This window comes from Ascidiella aspersa, chromosome 6, assembly GCF_963924565.1.
Source record: "Ascidiella aspersa chromosome 6, kaAscAspe10.2, whole genome shotgun sequence".
Lineage (NCBI taxonomy): Eukaryota > Metazoa > Chordata > Ascidiacea > Phlebobranchia > Ascidiidae > Ascidiella > Ascidiella aspersa.
Window position 1 is genome coordinate 12,451,489 of NC_139452.1, and position 20,422 is coordinate 12,471,910.

General features: G+C 33.3%; 1 protein-coding gene across 1 annotated transcript in view; it reads right to left on the reverse strand.

Annotated features, from left to right (window-relative positions):
* Nucleotides 1–15,769, reverse strand: part of LOC146139912 (rho GTPase-activating protein 5-like) — a 31,866-nt gene extending 16,097 nt beyond the window's left edge. The window contains exons 1-20 of the mRNA XM_083391713.1: nucleotides 15,649–15,769; nucleotides 15,272–15,439; nucleotides 13,892–14,017; nucleotides 12,613–12,771; nucleotides 11,748–11,999; nucleotides 11,399–11,570; nucleotides 11,035–11,227; nucleotides 9,835–10,048; nucleotides 8,252–8,359; nucleotides 7,998–8,122; nucleotides 7,435–7,708; nucleotides 6,873–7,033; nucleotides 6,034–6,154; nucleotides 5,499–5,766; nucleotides 4,625–4,887; nucleotides 3,768–4,027; nucleotides 2,968–3,079; nucleotides 2,251–2,428; nucleotides 628–695; nucleotides 42–191 (exon numbers count right to left, since the gene is read on the reverse strand). Of these exons, the coding sequence (XP_083247839.1) occupies nucleotides 42–191; nucleotides 628–695; nucleotides 2,251–2,428; nucleotides 2,968–3,079; nucleotides 3,768–4,027; nucleotides 4,625–4,887; nucleotides 5,499–5,766; nucleotides 6,034–6,154; nucleotides 6,873–7,033; nucleotides 7,435–7,708; nucleotides 7,998–8,122; nucleotides 8,252–8,359; nucleotides 9,835–10,048; nucleotides 11,035–11,227; nucleotides 11,399–11,570; nucleotides 11,748–11,999; nucleotides 12,613–12,771; nucleotides 13,892–14,017; nucleotides 15,272–15,439; nucleotides 15,649–15,714 (3,438 nt within the window). The 5' untranslated portion in view covers nucleotides 15,715–15,769. The remainder of the gene's footprint in view (nucleotides 1–41; nucleotides 192–627; nucleotides 696–2,250; nucleotides 2,429–2,967; nucleotides 3,080–3,767; nucleotides 4,028–4,624; nucleotides 4,888–5,498; nucleotides 5,767–6,033; nucleotides 6,155–6,872; nucleotides 7,034–7,434; nucleotides 7,709–7,997; nucleotides 8,123–8,251; nucleotides 8,360–9,834; nucleotides 10,049–11,034; nucleotides 11,228–11,398; nucleotides 11,571–11,747; nucleotides 12,000–12,612; nucleotides 12,772–13,891; nucleotides 14,018–15,271; nucleotides 15,440–15,648) is intronic.
* Nucleotides 15,770–20,422: the final 4,653 nt, after the last annotated feature.

Sequence of the window (20,422 nt, forward strand, 5' to 3'; positions counted from 1 at the left end):
TTTTACAAGGAATCACGCTTTGCAACATGCTAATCACTTACCGACTTCTTGCGAATGCCTGCTTGAACCACATTTATAAGTTCTGGATTGAGCCGTCCCACCGTCTTAGTTGGCAAGGCAGAGTTATTGACTGGGGGAGGTGTACGAGACGTTGAATCAAATGAAGTGTCAGTGTTGTAGTCTGGCATAACCTGAAACATCAAAAATAGTTTATATACTGTATAAAGCATTTCAAATCTTGATCAAAAGCAAATCATGAAATGGCCTAACAAAATAATAAATAAAGCTATGAAGAACCTGACTTAGGAATCTATATGTTGTATTTAAAAAAAAAAATAGTATATATAACATAATAAGTAAATATTTTTGCAAGCATTTACTGTTTTACCATAAACAAAAAAAGCCTCCTATAGTTATTAAATATGCAATAATTAAACACATTCTTTAAACAAAGGCTAGTCAAAACATTTCATTAGTAGGGTTTAATTATTCTGCAAAGAGATAAAGGTATAAAAAATTAAAAAGTTCTTAAACAGTAGCTTCTTGACATGCATGTCTATAAATTCTTACATAGCAAAAAATGTTTATCATTTGATCTCCAAAGTCTATCCTAAAAATGAAACTCACCTCATTGTCGAGAAGACCTGCAGTTGGACTTGTCCTGGGGGTTTCAGGCCTGTATTCATCGCTGCCAGCTGGAATCGAATACATCATCATTACATCACTAGCCTTCATACTAAAGCCCTTTAGGTTTCAACCATAACAGGGATAGACAGAAGGCAATATTTAAATTGCGTTGCCATTTGGACCTTTATCAACTATGCCTATGAATAATTAGATATAGGCAAAGTTCAACAGTTAACAGTCTAATAAATAGGTGTTTTTAGTTCTAGTTTCAGGAAGTACAGCTTCAACTGTACTTCGCTCTTACAATTAAGTTAAAAAATATGATTATTGAATAACACTAGATAGTATCTTTGAAGATGGTCAAACTCAATATTGAAAAGGTCAGGCCATTGAGAATTTAACATAGATTGTACATAGATAGTAAACATGTTTCACTGCATTTTCTATATTTCAGCTCACTTTAAAAAAACTTTAAACATGGTTGTTTCAGAGCACTAGATAAACAATAAATAGTATCGTTGAAGATGGTCAAACTCAATATAAAAAAGGTCAGTCCATTGAAAATTTAACATAGATTGTACATAGATAGTAAACATGTTTCACTGCATTTTCTATACTTCACCTCACTTAAAAGAACTTTCAACATATTTGTTTCAGAGCACTAGCTATCTACTCCTGCTTGAAAAATAAATGGGTGCTTCTGTCCCAGACTTTAGTCTTTAAAGAAAACTAGACACTTGAAAATGTAGGAGAGAACAGGGCACTTTTCAGCCGATTTGTTTAAGCTATTCTTGATGACTCAGTTCAGGAGAAGATAGCTAAACACTGCTGCCCAAACGTTGGCAGACTATTTCAGTACTCACAGCTATGGAATTCAGAAGATCCACACACATTAATATGACATGTGAAGCAACACTTCCATTAAAAAAAGTTACAAATGTCCTAATTTGTGTCCTAACACAAATCAAGCAGTAACTTTCGATAACAGTATTTTACCATTAGACAAACAACTAAACGAAACTAATTGCAAAAAGGAAAATGTCTGGCTGAGAATATCAACATAAAGGTAGGACTGTAAGTTACAGCCAGATTCAATATTGTCACACACAAGAATACACAATGGAAAACAAGTTTCACAATTCTCTAATACGGGATTTGTATGAAGGTATTTCACTGCTTAGTTTAATTGATGTTTCGAAATATTATTTTTAAATCCAGTGAGAAAACGATTTGGGGTCTATTCAAAATTAAAAAAAAATATTAAAGAAATAATTGTATGTTCAGAAATCATGCGATGAGCAAAGAAATTTTTTTATCTTACATGAACAAGTGAAGTACATTACCTTCTTACATCTATAGTGTATAATCAATAATCATAGTAAAATACATAGCTAAGTTTCACTTTTCAACAGCTCAAAAAGCATCAGAATGAACGACAACTTAATAACTGTCTCCCTCTAACATATAAGTCCTAAGCAATAGGCATAACTTAGACAAATTTTAGAAATTATAAAGATCAAGCAGTGGCTGTCCAGGTTTTTAATGCTAGGTACAAAAAAAATATTAAACATACAATCCCATTTCAGAAACAATACTAACTAAATTTGCATCTTTAATACTTACTTGACCATGTTGAGGCTGGTGTGGCGTGCCCAGTTTCTGACTGGCTCTCAACGTAACTGCTCTGCGAAGATACATTAAACCTGAGCGTGCTTGGTGGCGTTACAATGACACTGTTGTTGTTGTCCGGCCGCGGAACCTCGTACATGGCCTTGGCCGGCAGGTTCTCTGCGCTTCCCGTCTGTGCAAATAAAAGCCAGGGTTTTCCAATGTATGTGACATGGTTTCATCTGACTTTCCGGTTAATTATTAGCATGTGAGGTAATACTGAAACACCATGCTTATGATCTTCCAGTTTGAAGTGTTTGCTTTTCATGTGATGTATGTTGACTTGGAAAGCCCACAGAAATTTGTCGGTGGTATATATGGTAACTTATGTAACTTTATATCATTCCATTCGAATAAATAAAGACTAAACAATAAATAGCTTTTATTACAACATTCCTTGGAGATATTTGGTTTGTACTATTATGCTACCTAATTTGTCTTTATTACAGCATTTGTTTCCACAGTGAATTGAAACTCATAAAAAGAAAAAAATTGTTAGCAAAACATTAACAACATGTTCTACATGTTAATAAATTGTACTGGTGTCACTCCAGTTATTATATTTCAGTAAACTTTCATTGTTCGTCAATTTCAAAATACTAACACTAAAACATTTCAGTAGCTACAGTCTACATTTAAGATCTCAAAATGGAATAGATATTGTAGTCTTACCTTTGCCTCACTTGCTCTTGATAAGGCAGAAGTCCTGGGAGCAGGAACTGGGGGAACTGCTTCATCTATTCCATCTGTTTCAGGTTCCTCTTCTAATATGATTTGGCTGAATCTAGCAGAAATAAATATTAGACCAGAGTCAGAGTCATTATTAGAGCAGGGTTTTAAGGTAAGTGTTCAATAGTAATTTATAGAGTTTCATAATTTATATATTAAAACCAAGGCCAAAGCATGCATGTAAATGTTACATTGGGATTATACATACATGAACATCAGTTTTAAAATTAATATAATGGATAACAAATTCACTTTGTAGGCTTGAATATAAACGTAACTTTACTGACATGTAAAAAGAAGATATGACAGAAAACTGTTACGTGTGTAAATACTGTTGAGAAAATTATTTTAGTTATCATAATTTGTTTTTGTATGATTTTCTGTGCAGTTTAGGTAGATACAGTGTTATGACTTCAGTCGTTTTGATAAAATGATTTGAATCAAGTCTTGTGGACAAATGACTTAGGTTGAAAATTTACTGTAAAATTAAGATATTTATCTTAAGTTTTGCACATAAAACGATTAGATTGCAACCAATTATATTGTTCATATTCAGACAAGTTTACCAGTTTCAATACTTTATTATTCTGTTATAATATCAGTTATTGACTTAGAGATGACTTGCTCGAATAGCAATATGACTTGACTGAGACTTGACTTGGCAACTAATGACTTGGGCTGGGACTTTTAGTATGACATATCATTTTAAAGATGTAAAAAAAAAGCTTTCTAAAAATCCTTACTCGTGAATTGACTCTGTGTTCTCCTTGTGCTCCCATGCGTCTTTGAAGAAAGTGCTGTAGACCTCTGCCTGGTGGCGATGACGTGATGAGGCACTCACAAACTTAGCGCTTAGCTCGTCGGCCAGGGCGTTGCCGGCGACTACAAGCCTTCGTGCACCTCCATCTTGTTGAAAGAAGGCAGTGGCCGGGGGTCGGTCCTCATTTGGCGAAACGCAGAGAATTAGCAGGGGATAGGCACTGGCTGTGTGGTTGGCAAAAACCTTGGAAGAGAATAAGTTCATTAAGTTGGTTAATTTCTCCTCTATCACAGTGAGACCAAAAGCATGGCTTTTAAAAATAGATGAAATGATTTTTACCAACAAAAAGAACTGAATTAATTTAACAATTTAGTACAGATGTCCGATTCTTTGACATTTTATACGATACTGAGAGGCAATTTTTATCAGTAAACTATCACAATTTAATCAGATACCAAATGATGTAAGCAAATTACATTTTTCAAAAGTATTTGTTTGGGGATATAAGGCCAAAATTTGCCGCAGCGTTAAGGGATTTAGTTATCCCCAGTTGTTTATCTACTATGGTTTGATATATTACCTAAATCATAGAATACTCCCTATATTAATTTAGTATTGGATTGGCACTTATACCACACTAGTATCGGTAAAATACATGTTTAACCATTTGACATTAGGTATCAACTCCCTATTATATACCCAATAAAATTATATACCTAATACATATTAATTTAGTAAGAGTAAAGATAAATTAGCTTAGAAAAATAAGTATAAAATTACATAAAAACATATTTAGCTAACTTCAAAAATCAAGAAAAATACAAACAGTAAGATACTGACCTTCATTATTGAAAAGGAGCTATTGCGCAGATTGTCGTACACCAGCATGAACCCATGCACGGGAGTTCCCTTGCTCATAAGGTGTCGTGCCGACTGGTAAGAGGTCACAGTGACGGCGATCCTGCGTCGCTGGGTGCCAAGGTACGTAACGACGACCAGGGTGTCTTCGGTTGCCTCATCCTCTTCAACAATGATGCCCGAGTCGTAAAAAGACGAGTGATTGAGTAATGGGGCGAGAGCCACCTCGGCAGTCAGATTGTCATCTGGAATTAGAGGAGCAATAAAATGTTAAACCGTAAAAAATTGATAACAAAACAACTTTTATGATGGAACACACACAAGCTTTGTACAAATTATTAGTAAATATCCATAAATCACTCAAAAGGAGATTACAGTGCATTAAGCTAGCGCGGAATTTAAACTTATTTCAGGCTGAGCGGGATTAAAAGTCAAACAAAATTCAACATGCAGCGAAAAAAAAAATTTATCCACAAAATTTTGCCTGATGACAGCCTTGTTGTAACTATTAGAACTGGCTCTTCTGATAAAGATTGTTATTATAAGGTACAACTTCTACAATAAACTCAACTAAATAGCGTTTTGCTTAAGTTTTAATGTGCCCTTAAGTCTATTTCCCCTGGCTGGGATTTATGTAACTTCTTTTTATTCAGCTTTCAATTAAACAATTTTGCCTTGTTATAAAAATGAAGGTAAATAGATGTGCAATATTGCCTGGCAAGAACGGAAAAATTTGGCATAACCTCTACAACACTTAACTTATTTTGGGGAATAAGAACAAATAATTCCAAATACATAAAAAATCATCTCTTCTGACTGGGAACATCTTAATGCAATACCATAGCGATGAACTCACCGTGTCTTGTGCACATTACAATGCGAAGGTCAGGAGGTCCTTGCATTGGATCCAAACCAAGGCCTCCAGGGGCCTGTTCCGCATCGGCATAGCTGTTTCGACCGCTTCCAGCTCTTTCCTTGATCCCTTCAACCAGAGACTTCATCGCCATGCGGATTTGCGAGTCATGGAAACGGCGGTTGTAAGCGTACTCGGGTCCGAGTACATCAATAAATGGACATCCGATTCTGGAGGCTAACCTCTCGCCAGCATCACGCAACTGGTGAGCCTAAGTAGAAAATAATATTTTACATCAACTTAACAATTACGGTGAATTAACAGTTAAAAACTTAACAAATGTATTAATTATTTTCGATAATGTTAAATACTGCACAATACATTGTAACAATTAAAGCATAACCAAAGACTTCAAATATAAAGTATTAGCAATATGTACTTTAAAATATAGCGAAATATATTTGTGTGTTTTGTCTTTTTTAAGTTGCAGGTATGCCTTTACCAATATATTAAACTGCTGTTGTATTTTTTTACTTACATCCTTTTCTTTATCAGAGTAGCAAGCCAACAAAATAGAAATAGGAAGACCCTGAAACGGTGGCACCTCATTTGATTCAGGAGCAGCAACTACAAGTTTTTCTAAACTTCGCTCAATGTACCTACAAAAACAGTTCAAGTTAATGTTTAGGTCAGTGGTCGGCAAACTTTTTTGTCACGTTTTTTTTTGTCAAAGGATTCTTTTCAGAGCTATTGAAGGCCCGCTATGTACAACCAGTACGAAAACAGTGGCGGATTCAGGATATTTGTATAACACGGCACCTTGATGGCCAAAACACCGACACACCATAATGTATGACATACTATAAAACGAAGAAGATAGGCGCGAAGCGCAAACAATTTTGCGTTTATATAATTAAAGTTGGCAAAAAATATAGTTCGACAGGTAGGCTAATCAGGACCACATTTGGCACGTGGGTCTGAACCACACTGAGACAATATAAAAGTTCTGAAACAACATATAATTTTAAAACAAAGTGCAATGAATGTACATTGAACGGCTATCACGCAGACCACAACTACATGTTAACACTAAGTTATTCAAAAGTAACTCGCGACCCCTAAAAATGGCTCTGTGGCTCACATTTGGGCTGCGGCCCACAGTTTGCCGACCACTGGTTTAGGTTAAGGAATTAGGGATAGTTGTGAATAGATCACAGGTTATTTAGACAAGATTCTGAACGTTTAGGTATTCCTGATTTAGGCTTTTAAGATTATTAGGAGGCTATTAGGTTGTGTGATATTGAGGTTATTCTAATTTCAGTCTTATTGCTTGAAGTCTATTTTCCAATCTATGAAAAACGTATTGTAATCTCAAACCTCAGCGATTCCATAGATGAATAAACTGCGATGCACCCGTGTGGTGAGAAAGATGAAATTTGAAAAGTGTTAGCTGGCAGAGTGACGTCGCCGTCAATAATACGCAATCGAGGTCCGTGAATATATCCGTCTAAAGTGTACTCATCATCTGAGGTACGAACCTGTGTCAGAATCAAAAGAGATGTTATCTTTAATTGTCAATGATTAGATTTTCTGGCTGATACAACATTGTTTTACAATAGTTGTAATAAAATTAAAAAAACAAGGGTAATGTAAGGGTTGTCCTGATTTTATTTGTGGAGCAGTGAATCTATAAACGGTTAAAAATAGTTCATTTGAAATGCACAAGCTAAAATTCGTTGTCAAGTATACAAAACAACCAAAGTAACTTTTTAAACAAATATCAGAGGTTACTTCAACAAAAAGTCATTACTGTTTAAAACCCGGATGGTAATATATATAAAAAGTAGTGGTGTACCTGTAGTAAGGTAAAAAAGAGTGTTGTAACTAAAGTAAGAGTAATTGCAGATTAAACTTATCAAAGAAAAACAGATCTAATGACCGTAATTTCATTAGCAAGGTCATTTGATAGTCCATCAGCACCGAGTACAACAATGTTCAAAGTGTCAGAATCAGGTTTGAGCTGCCAGCGAAGACCGGGAGCAAATGGCTTGCCACTCTCGTCTTGGCAGCAGGGCTTGGCAACCCGGTGAGCGGCAACTGCTTTGGCAAGACACTTGGCACCCCAGTTGTCGGTCGGTGGATACCGTGCCTCAGTCACATGGCGTGTAAGAATGTCGTCTCGTTCTTTTTGCAGTCTCGCCATAGCTATGTATCTGGAGTATTGAAACAATTTTTTTTTACACAGGTCACTTCAATGCATTTTGTTGGTGCAAGTCAAAATATCAGACATTGGTGTAACTAATTTCAGCTATAACCTTACTTTATTGTAATTGTTTGATTTAAATAATTTCATATATAAAACCACCAATTCAAAACTATTCATATGTTCAACTGATATATTCTCAGTATATTGAGTGCATACCACACTCAATTTACAGCTAAACAGGTCATGTCAAGAAACTCACAGGCTTAAAAAATTCCTATATACAGTAGATAACTTACCTGGAATCATTCTTCAGAGCATCGTTAATTCCCATAAGGGTATTATCAACATTTGGGGCAAATATCTCAGATTTTTCGTATAACAGTTCTTGAAAATCCTCCTTTGCCTTTTCAACGATTTCAGCCTAAGCAAAGCCAGGGAATTTAACCAGCAGAAAATAAACTTATACAGGAGAAAATTCAAACAGAAGAAAATAAACTTAAAAAAGGTTTGGAGTAAATATTGCAAACAATAGTATCAATTTAACGCTTACTTGAAACTGTTCGTAAATTGTTGACAGTTCCGATTCAGTAATCTCAGAAAGAAACTCGTATTGCTTGAAAAACTTGAACACGTCTCCCCATTCTCGCCCTGGAGTCACCTATATGTGTCACAAAAATATTCAGAGATACTCAAGCAGCCGCTTTATTTAGAAAAAATGCCTATAGTAAACTAATTAGAATGGATCAACACTTGTACAGATGTCATTGGGACTAGAGCAGAGACTTTAAATGCTATTCAGGGCTTCATTTAACATTTATTTTTGACACATATATCCAATACAAATAGAAAAATGTAATTGTCCTATACAAGAACTATATATATGTAGTAATATTTGAATTATATATAAGATGCAAAATCAATACAGTTATTAATAACAAAGAAGGCTTAATAATAACATTTATCTTGCTTCTTCATAAATAAAAAAAAGTCAGAATGTAGAAAACATTTTTATCAAAGAAACATTTCAAAATGTTGTTGTAATGTTTTACATTCTTGGGAGTGTAACAAAAAAAATGCAATTATGAAAGACAACATTTGACCTTTCAACAAGTTCAACTTAAAATATCAAAAAAAAAAAAATAACTTGCATCAAAAAAAAAAAACAAGGAACAAAAAATGTAAACAAAAATGAAATTTGAAAATAACTGAAAGTGAAACTCTTCTTGGACTTACCTTCAACCTTCAAAAACATATAACGAATGAATGAAATCGCTGCAATTCGCTGCTGACATTGTAAAGAGCAAATTATATTTCATTTTCTTTAGTGTAAATTTCTATCCAATCCAAATGTAATGATGTTTAGCGTTTGTCACAAATACCATATTACGCAAAAAATACTTTTTCAGAAGTTAAACTTTTTGTCCCCAGCTATTCAATTTAAGTGGTTAATATTGAAGTTTTAATATCTCTAGATTTGATAACACAAAGTTCAAGTTAGCACACACACACTTGCAACTGTCAGTTACAACAATCAAAATGCCGCTTTGATTGCACATAGAATTGGCTCTTAACATAATGATTGCAAAGCAAACGCAAAAAGCTAATCAGTAAATTCAGCAGTATAAAGGTATCAATAACATGGTTTTCTATTAAAATATTTTTTATTGATAAACTTATGTTAAAGTTTATGTTGGTAACAAAATTGACTTACAGAGGTATGTTTCTTATACTATACTCTCATAACACTATGCAACATTTTTGGCTAAACTTTTGACCATCCAATCAGATACTAAGTATCTTTTTACTCAGTTAAATAATACCTGATCACAGCTATAGGTTCTAATCTAATACTTCTAATGAAGTATATTGGCATTGCGAGTATCATGCAGGAATTAAAGCTCTGAACAACACTTTGATAATTTTTTTAACTACTGACGAAATTGAACATGGAAAAGAATCGGTGAGTAATGATTTGTAAAAGTGTAGCATGTGTTTTGCATTTCAGTTCTATCAAAGGTAGGTGTTTCAATGCTTTAAATGCCTGTGCCAAAATGAATGTGTGCTTAAAATGCAGTATATACTTAACACAGTCTAAACTGCAGATCTAAACATTGTAGCGAAATAAGTACACACCTGTTGCGACTCCATTAACAATTCCTTGAACTGTGTTTTCAGTTCAAAGCGCCGCTGCTTGGCCTCCAGCTCCATCCGGTGGTTCTGGAAAATCAATTCGGCCTCTGCAGTTTGCAGAAGCTCAAAGGGAATCCTACGATCCTCCATTGACTTCATGTGCTCAGATTCATACCAGGGTGGATTGTGGTCTTTTCTCTCCAGCATTATTATCCAACTAAAAGCAAAATGGCTCGTTATGGTTTCAACAATTTGCTAATACAGTAATATTAATACCATGTCTTATTGGAAGGAATAAAAAAACTTTTATAAAGTTACACAAGGTAATGGTAAATTTTGTTTTATCGTTGAGAAGCTGTGTTGCAGTAAAATAAATGTAACTGGCAAACTTGGTATGTTTTTGAATTTTACCCTGTACTCTGTATTTCAACTAATAACGTGCGTCTGGTGGTCTATATTATCTCACCTAATTACAAAAAGGCATAACATTTCTATGCAGTAGTGCAAGCGGAATGTTAAAACTGATTTCAGAGACAGCCAGACATAAATGCCAATAATTAAACATTTCTAATGAGTAAATATTCAACCAATATATACATAATTGATTTTTCAACAGAGGTAAAGTCGTTAAAATAAATTTACCATTTCCATGTGTCACTGAAATCACCGGAGGACAAAAATAGACAGAAAAAACACTAGCTGTCATATTTTGCCCCCAGGGCAAGGTGTCATAAAATAAAGATGTAACAGCAACGATAATAAGAACATTATCACTGTATACCACACTTCTCACTGTTATGGAATAGAAACATTCAAACAAAACTTAATGCATGCAATGCAACCTGTGGAGTGATTGCAAAACATAAAAAAGCACAGCGATTAAAAAAGAGGGCTAATAGTCAGAAAAATGCAAACAGAACATAACTAACTAATCTGTCAAACAATTTAGCCACTTTGTAAACCTGTTTTTATTGTTTTGTATATTAAAAAAATAAACTAACATAAGTTTAATGGTGAAAATAACGACCCAAATAGACGTAAAAAGCGACGTGCTTTATTGTTCAAACGTTTCGGCAAATGCTCATGCCATCATCAGTGATTAAACAATAAAGCATGTCGCTTTTTACGTCTATTTGGGCCATTATTTTCACCATTAAACTTATGAACAGATCTGTATAAAAATAGTGTTCCAAACTGACATACTTTTTAAACTTTGGACTTTCAGTCATGATTGTGCGGGTTTCATTCCATGTAGGTCTTATGCATCGAGCATCAGGCAGAATAATTTTTAGTGCTCTTGGAAGGTAGCGAAGGTATTCGCCTTGCAGTTTTAGGCGGTATTCATCTTTCAGCCGAATGACATGCTTGCGGAAAATCTTTGAAGCTGCATTTGTGCCTGCATCGCCAAAAAACTCAATTTTAGGTGTTGAACTAGAAACAGTATGTCTACCAACTGCTTAAATTTAACAAAAAAAATAATTCATACTGTCAAGTTTTTGTAAGGTTTGGAATCACTGTTATGATTAACTTTTCTGTTTGAGATCAACTTTTCATCATACAATCCTACCTTCCAGCTCAATATATCGGATATACTGTGGCTCATCTTCAAGAGTTTTGCGAGCCACCTGCCAAGACTCTTTGTAATTGGCCACTTTGTTTTCAAGAAGCTTCTCCAGCTGCTCTTTGGCGTCCTTAAGAATGTCTCTCCTAACCAGGGCAGCATCCTCGAATGATATAATCTAGTTGGGTTGAAAAGAAAAACAAATGAAGAGAAATAATAGTTAACATTCATATATTCATTTTATTGTATATATTTTTTAGAGCACATGTTTTCCAGCAAATAAGGAAGTTGCAGCCCCAATTTGATTAAGGCAATTAAATGCAAGACACAGCAAAATTCAGTTCACTAAGCAAACCTTTGATTTGGACCGAGTTGTCTTGTCAATTAGCTGGGCAAGATAGAGGAATGCAAGGGTGACATTAATATTCTCTGATGCAGAGGTTTCAATGACAGCAAGTCCACTGCCCTTCTTTCCAACAGCAGTTGCCGCAAACTTCTCCACTTCATGTATAAAAGCGGGAACTGCTTCATCGCATTTCGTCAGGGCAACGACGATTGGTTTTTTGGTCTTGGCAATGTAATGGTAGCAGTTTTGCACGAATTTTACCTGAAAATCAAACATATTTTACTTGAAATATATATTTACTAGCATTTAGTTAATGGTATAAAGCCCTGTATTGCAGCTACAACTGCCAAATCTTAATATACAATGTATTATGTATGATATTTATACAACTCAAAAGTACAATGTTCCAGGATATTTTAGACAAACTGGGTATTCAGTATTTCAATTTATAAGGAGGAAAAGTTAATAATTAAAGAGAGCAAACAGTCCAAGGCGACTGCAAATCTGTTATTGCCAGGTTTACACCATTATACCACTTTTATAATGCAACAGAAGCAAATTACTTTTATTTGTTTATTTGTCTGTTACATACTTAAAGTGGACAAGTTGCATGATAGATTATTTCTATATTATCGCACAGTTTATCATATACAAATATCTAATTGATATTTTTGGACTATACAGTTTTAAAATCATATTTAAACTTTAAAGATTTGTATTTAATGAAACAAAATCTGGTTAAACTGAAAGCAAAATCTGATTAAGCAAACTGTTACTCTATTCATAAACCTTTTTAAACTATAAGCACCCATAATTAATTCATCAAATGCATAATGTGTTTAAGTTAAGTTCATAAAATAAATTCTTTTCAAACCTGGTCATCTATGGTTCTGTTTTGAACAAGGGCAACATCCACACACAGGAGAAACCCATCTATGTTCAGTTTTCCATCTGGCATCGGAATGATGTCAAAGTCTTGTTCAATACCCAGCTGATCAGTGCATATATACATCATTTTCTCAGCAGACGAAATCTGTTTGAAATAGGTTTGGGTTAAAACAAGAAATAAGGGTCAATGTGAAGTTGTAAAGTACTAAAGCCTAAAATAAGGGTTAAAATTTGAAGTTAGTTTGGAAACCAAAAATATGCTTTATTGGAAAGAACGATATATATATCAAAGGCCTTACAGTTAAAAGGAGTGAAATCCTAAAGTAAGGGTTAAAATTTGAAGTTAGTTTGGAAACAGAAAACGCCTTTTATTGGAAAGAATAACATATCAAAGGCCGTTTTTCACAAAGTGTGACATCAATAAATTGGGATTTAACTTAAGCTGTTGTCATTTTGGCAATCCTAGGATCAAACAAAATTCTAATATCATGAAACTTAAAGAAACTGTATCAGAAGCATATCGTCTTGAATGACACATATATACATATAAATTAGATTAGGATATAGATTAGATTATTGACTAGATAAGCCCCCAACTCAACTTAAATGAAACCAGTTTAACTTTTAAATCAAAATTAAAAGCCACTCAAAAAATGTTAAGCTACTTTTTCCCAATATTTAATCTTTCTATTGATGGATATAGGATTCTTCTTTATAAAATTAGGGTTTTTTATTTAAAGAGTCTATATAATGGAATACAAGAGATATATAAAACTTATGTGCAGCAGAATCCAGGGAACACACACCAAGTATAGTTACAAAGCTGAAGCAATTGTCAGTAATTAAGGCGCTCGACTGGGCACGGGCCTGTCATTTAAACATGCTTGAAATTCCATTGGGTAATCATTACCACATGTTCCCAGACGGACAAGAGATAATACAATCAAAAATATATATAGGAAAAAATAACAAGTTCAGTTTAATCCATATATAAATTTGCATGAATTTCAAACTATAAACAAATGCATATATTCACGAAACCAAAAAATTTGAATTAAGAAGTGTGAGATTTGTCTTACTTATAGCGCAAGATATATATGGTGTAACTCACAATCAAAACATATTGTTTCAACAAAAGTGTAATTACTTATTTAAGCTTGTGTCTAGTACATTTAATTCTTAATTTTTGCTAAGTTAACTTGAGAGTATATGGAATGATTTTAAGGAATATTTTCTTTGGTGTGCTCAAAAAACAAGAATTCTACCTTTGTTTGTGCGCATCTTTTGAAGTAAACTTGATTGGAAGAAGTTCTGTGGGCCTCGTAGGTTTGGTCGTCGATAAATTCAGTCTGCTCAATGATATTAAATCTATATTCGAGTCCATTGTCATCCTGCAAACAAGAGAGGAATTCCTTGAAAAACTGATGTAACATCCAAACAAACAAAACAGCTTGGGGGTGTCAACAGAGTGGTGTCTGTCGGCCCAATGTTAACATCACATGACTAAGACGGCTAAGACGCATATATAAAATATATTTGCACCATACACGTGTACATGGATGTCTCCCTGGAATGATATATTTAACAAAAGCCAAGCCGACGCACACTTGTTATGAAAGGGTTGGTTGCTTAACTGTGGTGTCAGATTACTAAATGGCTGAATCATCAGCAAGAAGAGTGAGCAGACATTGGGAAATGTAAAACTAGCTACCAAGCACTTTCTATTGGTTTCTTGGACATTTGTTGCAACATAATGGTTTATAAGGTTAATCAAGATATATATTGGCCAATAATGTTAGCATGATGTTGGCACTAGTTTTAAACTAATAAAATTAATATATACCATTATTTTCAACCTCAAATACAGCCAAAATAGATTTGTATCACAACAAAGGTTGGCAAACACTTTCAAATTGTTAAGTATGAGTTTACTACATTACATGATTTTTTTAAATATCTTTAGCATTTTTTGTGTCTTGTTAGAGCATTAAAATCTAAATTATTACAAAACCTAGAAAAGAAAAACAGTTTATGAATTTAAATAAATATTTTTCAGTCCTGTTAGGGCAGCAAACATTGAGCTGTGGCGGAAATGTGGCCCTTTTAGCCATTTTAAGTAGACCACAAGCTATTTTATTTCTAGAAATATTCGTATTTCTTTCATATGCCTGATGCGCCATTCATCCTTTTAATTGAAGTGTTGCCAATTTAAAACAAATAAACACATATTTTTGCCTGACATGACATTAAACGGGATCCGAGCTACATATTTGCGCACAAGTTTGCTTGTAAACAACCCCTTGTTTTAATATGAATTCAGTCTAAAACATCAGTCTTTGCACCCCCGAACCCTAACAAAATTTCTGGATCCGCCCCTGTTGTCAGTACTTGGTTTATGTGGTGGGCTTTCGAAAGCTCTGGAAAGAGTACTTTGGGGGGTAGCAGAAAAGTTTGCCGACCACTATATCAGGGCATCAAGAATTATTATTTTGAACTAAGATAATTTACCAATAAAAAAAAACTAAATCTGCTCACTTACATAAAAAAAAGGGTTGGCAAATATATGTAATACAAAAATATATACAGCAATTTAGTGGTAATCAGTTAAACATCCCTTTTCTAATTTATTAAAAAAAATAACAAACCTGTTTGGTAACTTCACCCCAGTATAAAAAATGATCATTATTGACAACTCGGCCGCCAAAATCTGACTGACTAAGCACAGAAGTGTGTTCCAAATAGTAGTTGTCAGCCTTTTCTCGCACAAAGCGGTTGCAAAGACAAGACTTGCCTACTCCACAGCTCCCCTTGTACTGTTAAGGTTAAAAGAAAATATGTCAAGACTCTTAAACTTTTATGAAATGATGCAAAAAGAACAGTTTTATAAAGTTTTTATAAAGTCTCTCTAAATGTCCTGGCATGCTTTACAACACAAAAATTCACGATTATGTTTAAAAAATTTGGCAGATCATTTAACAAGAAAAAAATTACACATTGTTGTCTTTATACATATTTTTTTTACCTGTTCAGTACCAGAGAGGCCAACAACAGCAATGTTGAACACACTCTTTCTCTTTTCCTTGGACATTGTTAATAAGTATTTTTGCACAAAACTACAAACATGTCCAAATAATCCTAATGCACATACTATAGAAAACACACAAAATGAAATGTGAACTTTATATACATTGTACATATTGGAAATTTGACAAGGATAAAAAATATGGCACTGTTATGCATTGAATGCTGAATGAAAAATTTGAATATATAAACAAATACATTTTTTAAAGCATTTGATACATGCAATCTTTAAAACAAGTTATATTGCTATTTGTGGTTTTGTATCATTGAATTCTTCACCAAGAACCCAACCTGAAAAAGTAAATTGAGCTGCTCAACTAGGATTTCAACAAAAAGTGCAATGAAAAGCAGACTGGGCCAGGGTGCAGCAAAGCTGGATTTTTTTTACTTTAAAACCTTGGAGCAGACTACACCTGCTTGGTAAAAAATGTGTGCTGTTTGCATAAAAAAGTAAAAATTAGACTGCCCTGGATTGATGTCGAATAAAATTTGCTATCGCCACTCGGGCAACTTGCCAGAACGAAATTACACTTGACAAAATGTTAAATTACCATCTATAAATTTGTCATATGGCCAGCCTTGATTGTTTTTAACGCACTGTTAAATGCAAGGCATTTTGACTACTGCGAATGGGAATTTTCAATTTAATAAGTTTTATTTAGTCCACATGATCTTCTGGCAACCAATTTTTACTTAATGAAATTGAACAACTTTTTTACACTTGTCCAAGTTAAGAAAATAACAAAAAATATTGCTAGGGTAAAAACAACACAAAACAATATTAGTCCAGCTACTACTCAAACAATTAAGTAATTAGTGCTAAACCGAAAACCATAACCGTGATTTAACTTTGGAGCTTTCACTCGATTTTTTCCATCAAATATGTGATTACAGACGCAGATAACAGTGCAACTGCCTAGGGATTTCGCAGGCAAAATTATGAAGTCTGAATGTTGGTTGGTCAGAGCCCACAACAAACTTATAAGTCAAGTCGTTTTAGGTTAATTAATTACAGATAGACGATACATTCTTTATTCTTGCCCAATTTTAAATTTCTGACGATTAATACTACTTTGTACAACACTTTGTGAAGCATGTTTAATATCCTTACTGTTGTACTATTCAAGGTAACTTAAGACAACATTTTGTTGAAAATAAACTGAGATTTATAATAACTGCCTCGTTTTTGGTCAAATAATAAACAAAATACATTGGGGTAATTCCATGTCAAAGCAACCAACCTATTTAACCCATATGTTTTCAAAATTGCTCAAATTTTGTACATGTGTAGAGTTTTCCATCCTGATTACAATAAACTTTATTTTACCAAAATTTTTTGAGGGGTTAAAAAGTTATGCTGTTTTGAAATATTGGGCATTTTGTGCTCGCTGAACCGTGAAACTCATTGATTTTTACTCATGCAAAGTTCAATCTAGCATAACATTTTAATGGATTGGAGTTTTACTTTAAAATTAAGTTTATTTAAAAGATAATAACCTAATGTTAGATTTGTTACATTGTTTTGTTGTTTCAGCTCTAAGGTCAGAGGTCAAGTCCAGGTCAAACTAATGTGTATTTTAAAAATCAGTGAAGCGGAACCCAATTTAGAAGCGAAATATCTCAAAAGCGTTGACTTAAATTTTTTAATGTAAGGTGTCTATGGAGAGCTTATTCCAAGTACTTTCATTTAAACCAGGTTTCATTGCTCCTTTCAAGGGATACCACTGTCATATGAGCTGTGTAACATGACCGTCTAAAAAATAGCATTTTGGTTCGAATTACAAATTTATTTCAATACAAAGTCTGAATTACATTATTTTTTCAACTACTAAACTGTGACATTTGTTTTTTAAATAAATTAATTTCTCAACATATTTTTTGTTTTTAAAATGTTTATGAAGAATATACTCCTCCAAATACTTTTTTAAAACATGGGTAGATAAAGTCCATTGTATCATATTTTTTTATTTCAGATTCATTACAAGTTGATAAATTCTGTAGTTTTGTGAATTGTTTATCTAAAATTATCGAAAAAGTACTAATCAAGTTATTGAAAACCCAGTTAATGAAGAGTTTAGTGCTTGTAGTGTTGGTTTACACACTAATGTGGATTCTGACTGCCATAAACTAACTATGGTAAAAGAATATCGGCCTATTCTATTTGCTAAACTATCTAAATTGTTGTTATTAATAAGAGCAAACTTATTGCAAAAAGAAAATTTGCTTGATCACCATGCTTTTTCCTAAATAAATATGATCTGCCTCAAAAAGTCTTCTGCAATCCATTTAAATCACATAAAACAAATATTATGGCTAAATTACAAAAAATACAACTTGATTTTTCACAAAAAACTAAGCAAAATAATTTTAAGCTTATCCCTGGACAAAAAATTCTAGTAATTGCAAAACAAAACTAAAATTAATTTGTAGTGAAAATGAAAGCATTTCATCGGAATCGTCAATTGATACGAATGTTAGTGTAGCTGCCTCTAACACTAGTGACAACAGCGATTTATATCTTTCCACAAGTCAGCTTAACACAAGCCGACATGTGATTAGTCAATCCCATTAAAACTTCATAGCCTACCATCATCCAGCAAGATTGTATATAGAAAAAGGAAATTGGGCTCTATTTATCAAGATTTGAAGAAGAGGTTTTCAACTGCTCTTCCACACTTGGAAACTACTAATAGAGAAGAGAAGGCAAAATTATTGTAAATATGCAAAAAGCCAAAGATTTTGACAAACTAATGGATAAAATTCAAACCAAACTGGTTACAGAAGAATCCTACTCAGCAAAAGTTCAACTTCTAACCTTTTCTCCAGACTCTTGGTCTAGAAAAAAAAGTTTCAGAATTTTTTGGAGTGCCAGAAAATATGATGCGTACAGCAAAGAATTTTTTAAAATTTACGAAAGTCCAAAAAAAATGTACACCAAAAGAGAAAACCATTGCCAGCAGGAAACATAGAAAGAAGCTGTGCTGAATCTGTGGCAATGACAACACACGTATAATGCCAGGAATTAGCGACAAAGTTAGTGTTGCAACTAAAGTATATGAACAGAAGAGGTTAATACTGTCTACATTAAAGGAGTTGTATCTTGTGTTTAAGAATAAAGCATGGTGATACAAGCAAATTTTATCCTTCAAATTTTTGTTATAATAAGGCTCTTATTAATAGCAACGATTTATCTTTTATAGGTAGTTCAGCAAATAGAATATACCCACATTCTTTTACCATAGTCAATCTATGGCAGTCAGAATCCTCATTAGTGTGTAACTGCGAGCACTAAACTCTTCATTAGCTGGATTTTTAATAACTGGATGAGTACTTTTTCGACAATTTTAGATAAACAATTCACAAAACTACAGAAATTTCCATTTGTAATAAAAAAAAAATTTGTAATAAAAAAAACATGATATAATGCACTTTATCCACCCATGTTTTAAAAAAGTATTTGGAGTATACTTCCATAAACATTTGAAGAATAAAATATATATTGTGAAAATAAATTTATTTGAAAACAAATGTCACAGTTTAGTAGTTGAAAAAATAATGTAATTCAGACTTTGTATTGAAATAAATTTGTAATTCGAACCAAAATGCTATTTTTTAGACGGTCATGTTACACAGCTCATATGACAGTGGTATCCCTTGAAAGGAGCAATGAAACCTGGTTTAAATGAAAGTACTTGGAATAAGCTCTCCATAGACACCTTAACACAAAAATTTAAGTCAACGCTTTTGAGATATTCCGCGTTTAAATTGGGTTCCGCTTCACTGATTTCAAAAAAGACAAATATTCAACCTCTGCATGACCTCTGACCTTCAGCCTCAAATGTCATAAAAATCTAAGCAATAGGACCTTAAATTATTATCTTTTAAATAAACTTTATTTCAAACACAAACTTCAATCCATCACAAAGATACATGATGTTGAAGTTGACATAGCTGAAAATCAATGAATTTCATGGTTGACCGAGCACAAATTACCCCAAATTTTAAAATAACATAACTTTTTTACCCCTCAACCAATTTTGACAAAATAAAGTTTTTAATGATCTGGCTGAAAAACTCCACAAGTGTGGCAAATATAAAAGAAATCCAAGGTGTAGTGGTTAAAATTTTCTTTTTTTCTGGTTGCTTTGACATGGAATTACCCATTGCAAAAAAATAAATAATCATAGCTGTTTAGTATTTCATTAAAGCTGTGATTGGCAGCATCAAGTCAGAAAAACTATCATTGTGCGCAGTGCACAATTGGTAAACTTTAAATTGCTATAAAAATGTGCAAAATAATCATTAGTTTTCGACAAGCGAATATATGCACACAGTGGTATAATATTTTTTACGACTTTGGTTGTATAAAACATCATTGCCGTTTGCTAAACAAAATTAATTACCACATTCTAAAACATTTAACAACGCCTTTCTTGGCGATTATGCTTTGCGAAACATGGAAACTTTTACACATACTTGGCAGCAGGGTGTTTCACAAGACTAGTAAATAGCATGTTTTAACTTTATTCTTATTCAATTTATATAATGGCATCTGTAGCCTGTTGCTTATATTATACTCTTTATTGCTTGCGACAAGTGATTAAACATAACAACAACAACTAAATAAAAATATATCTAAAATAATGTAAAACTTTTACAAACAAAAAAATGTCAAAGTATTGTTTTATACTTAACAGGGTATACCGAGCCGTAAA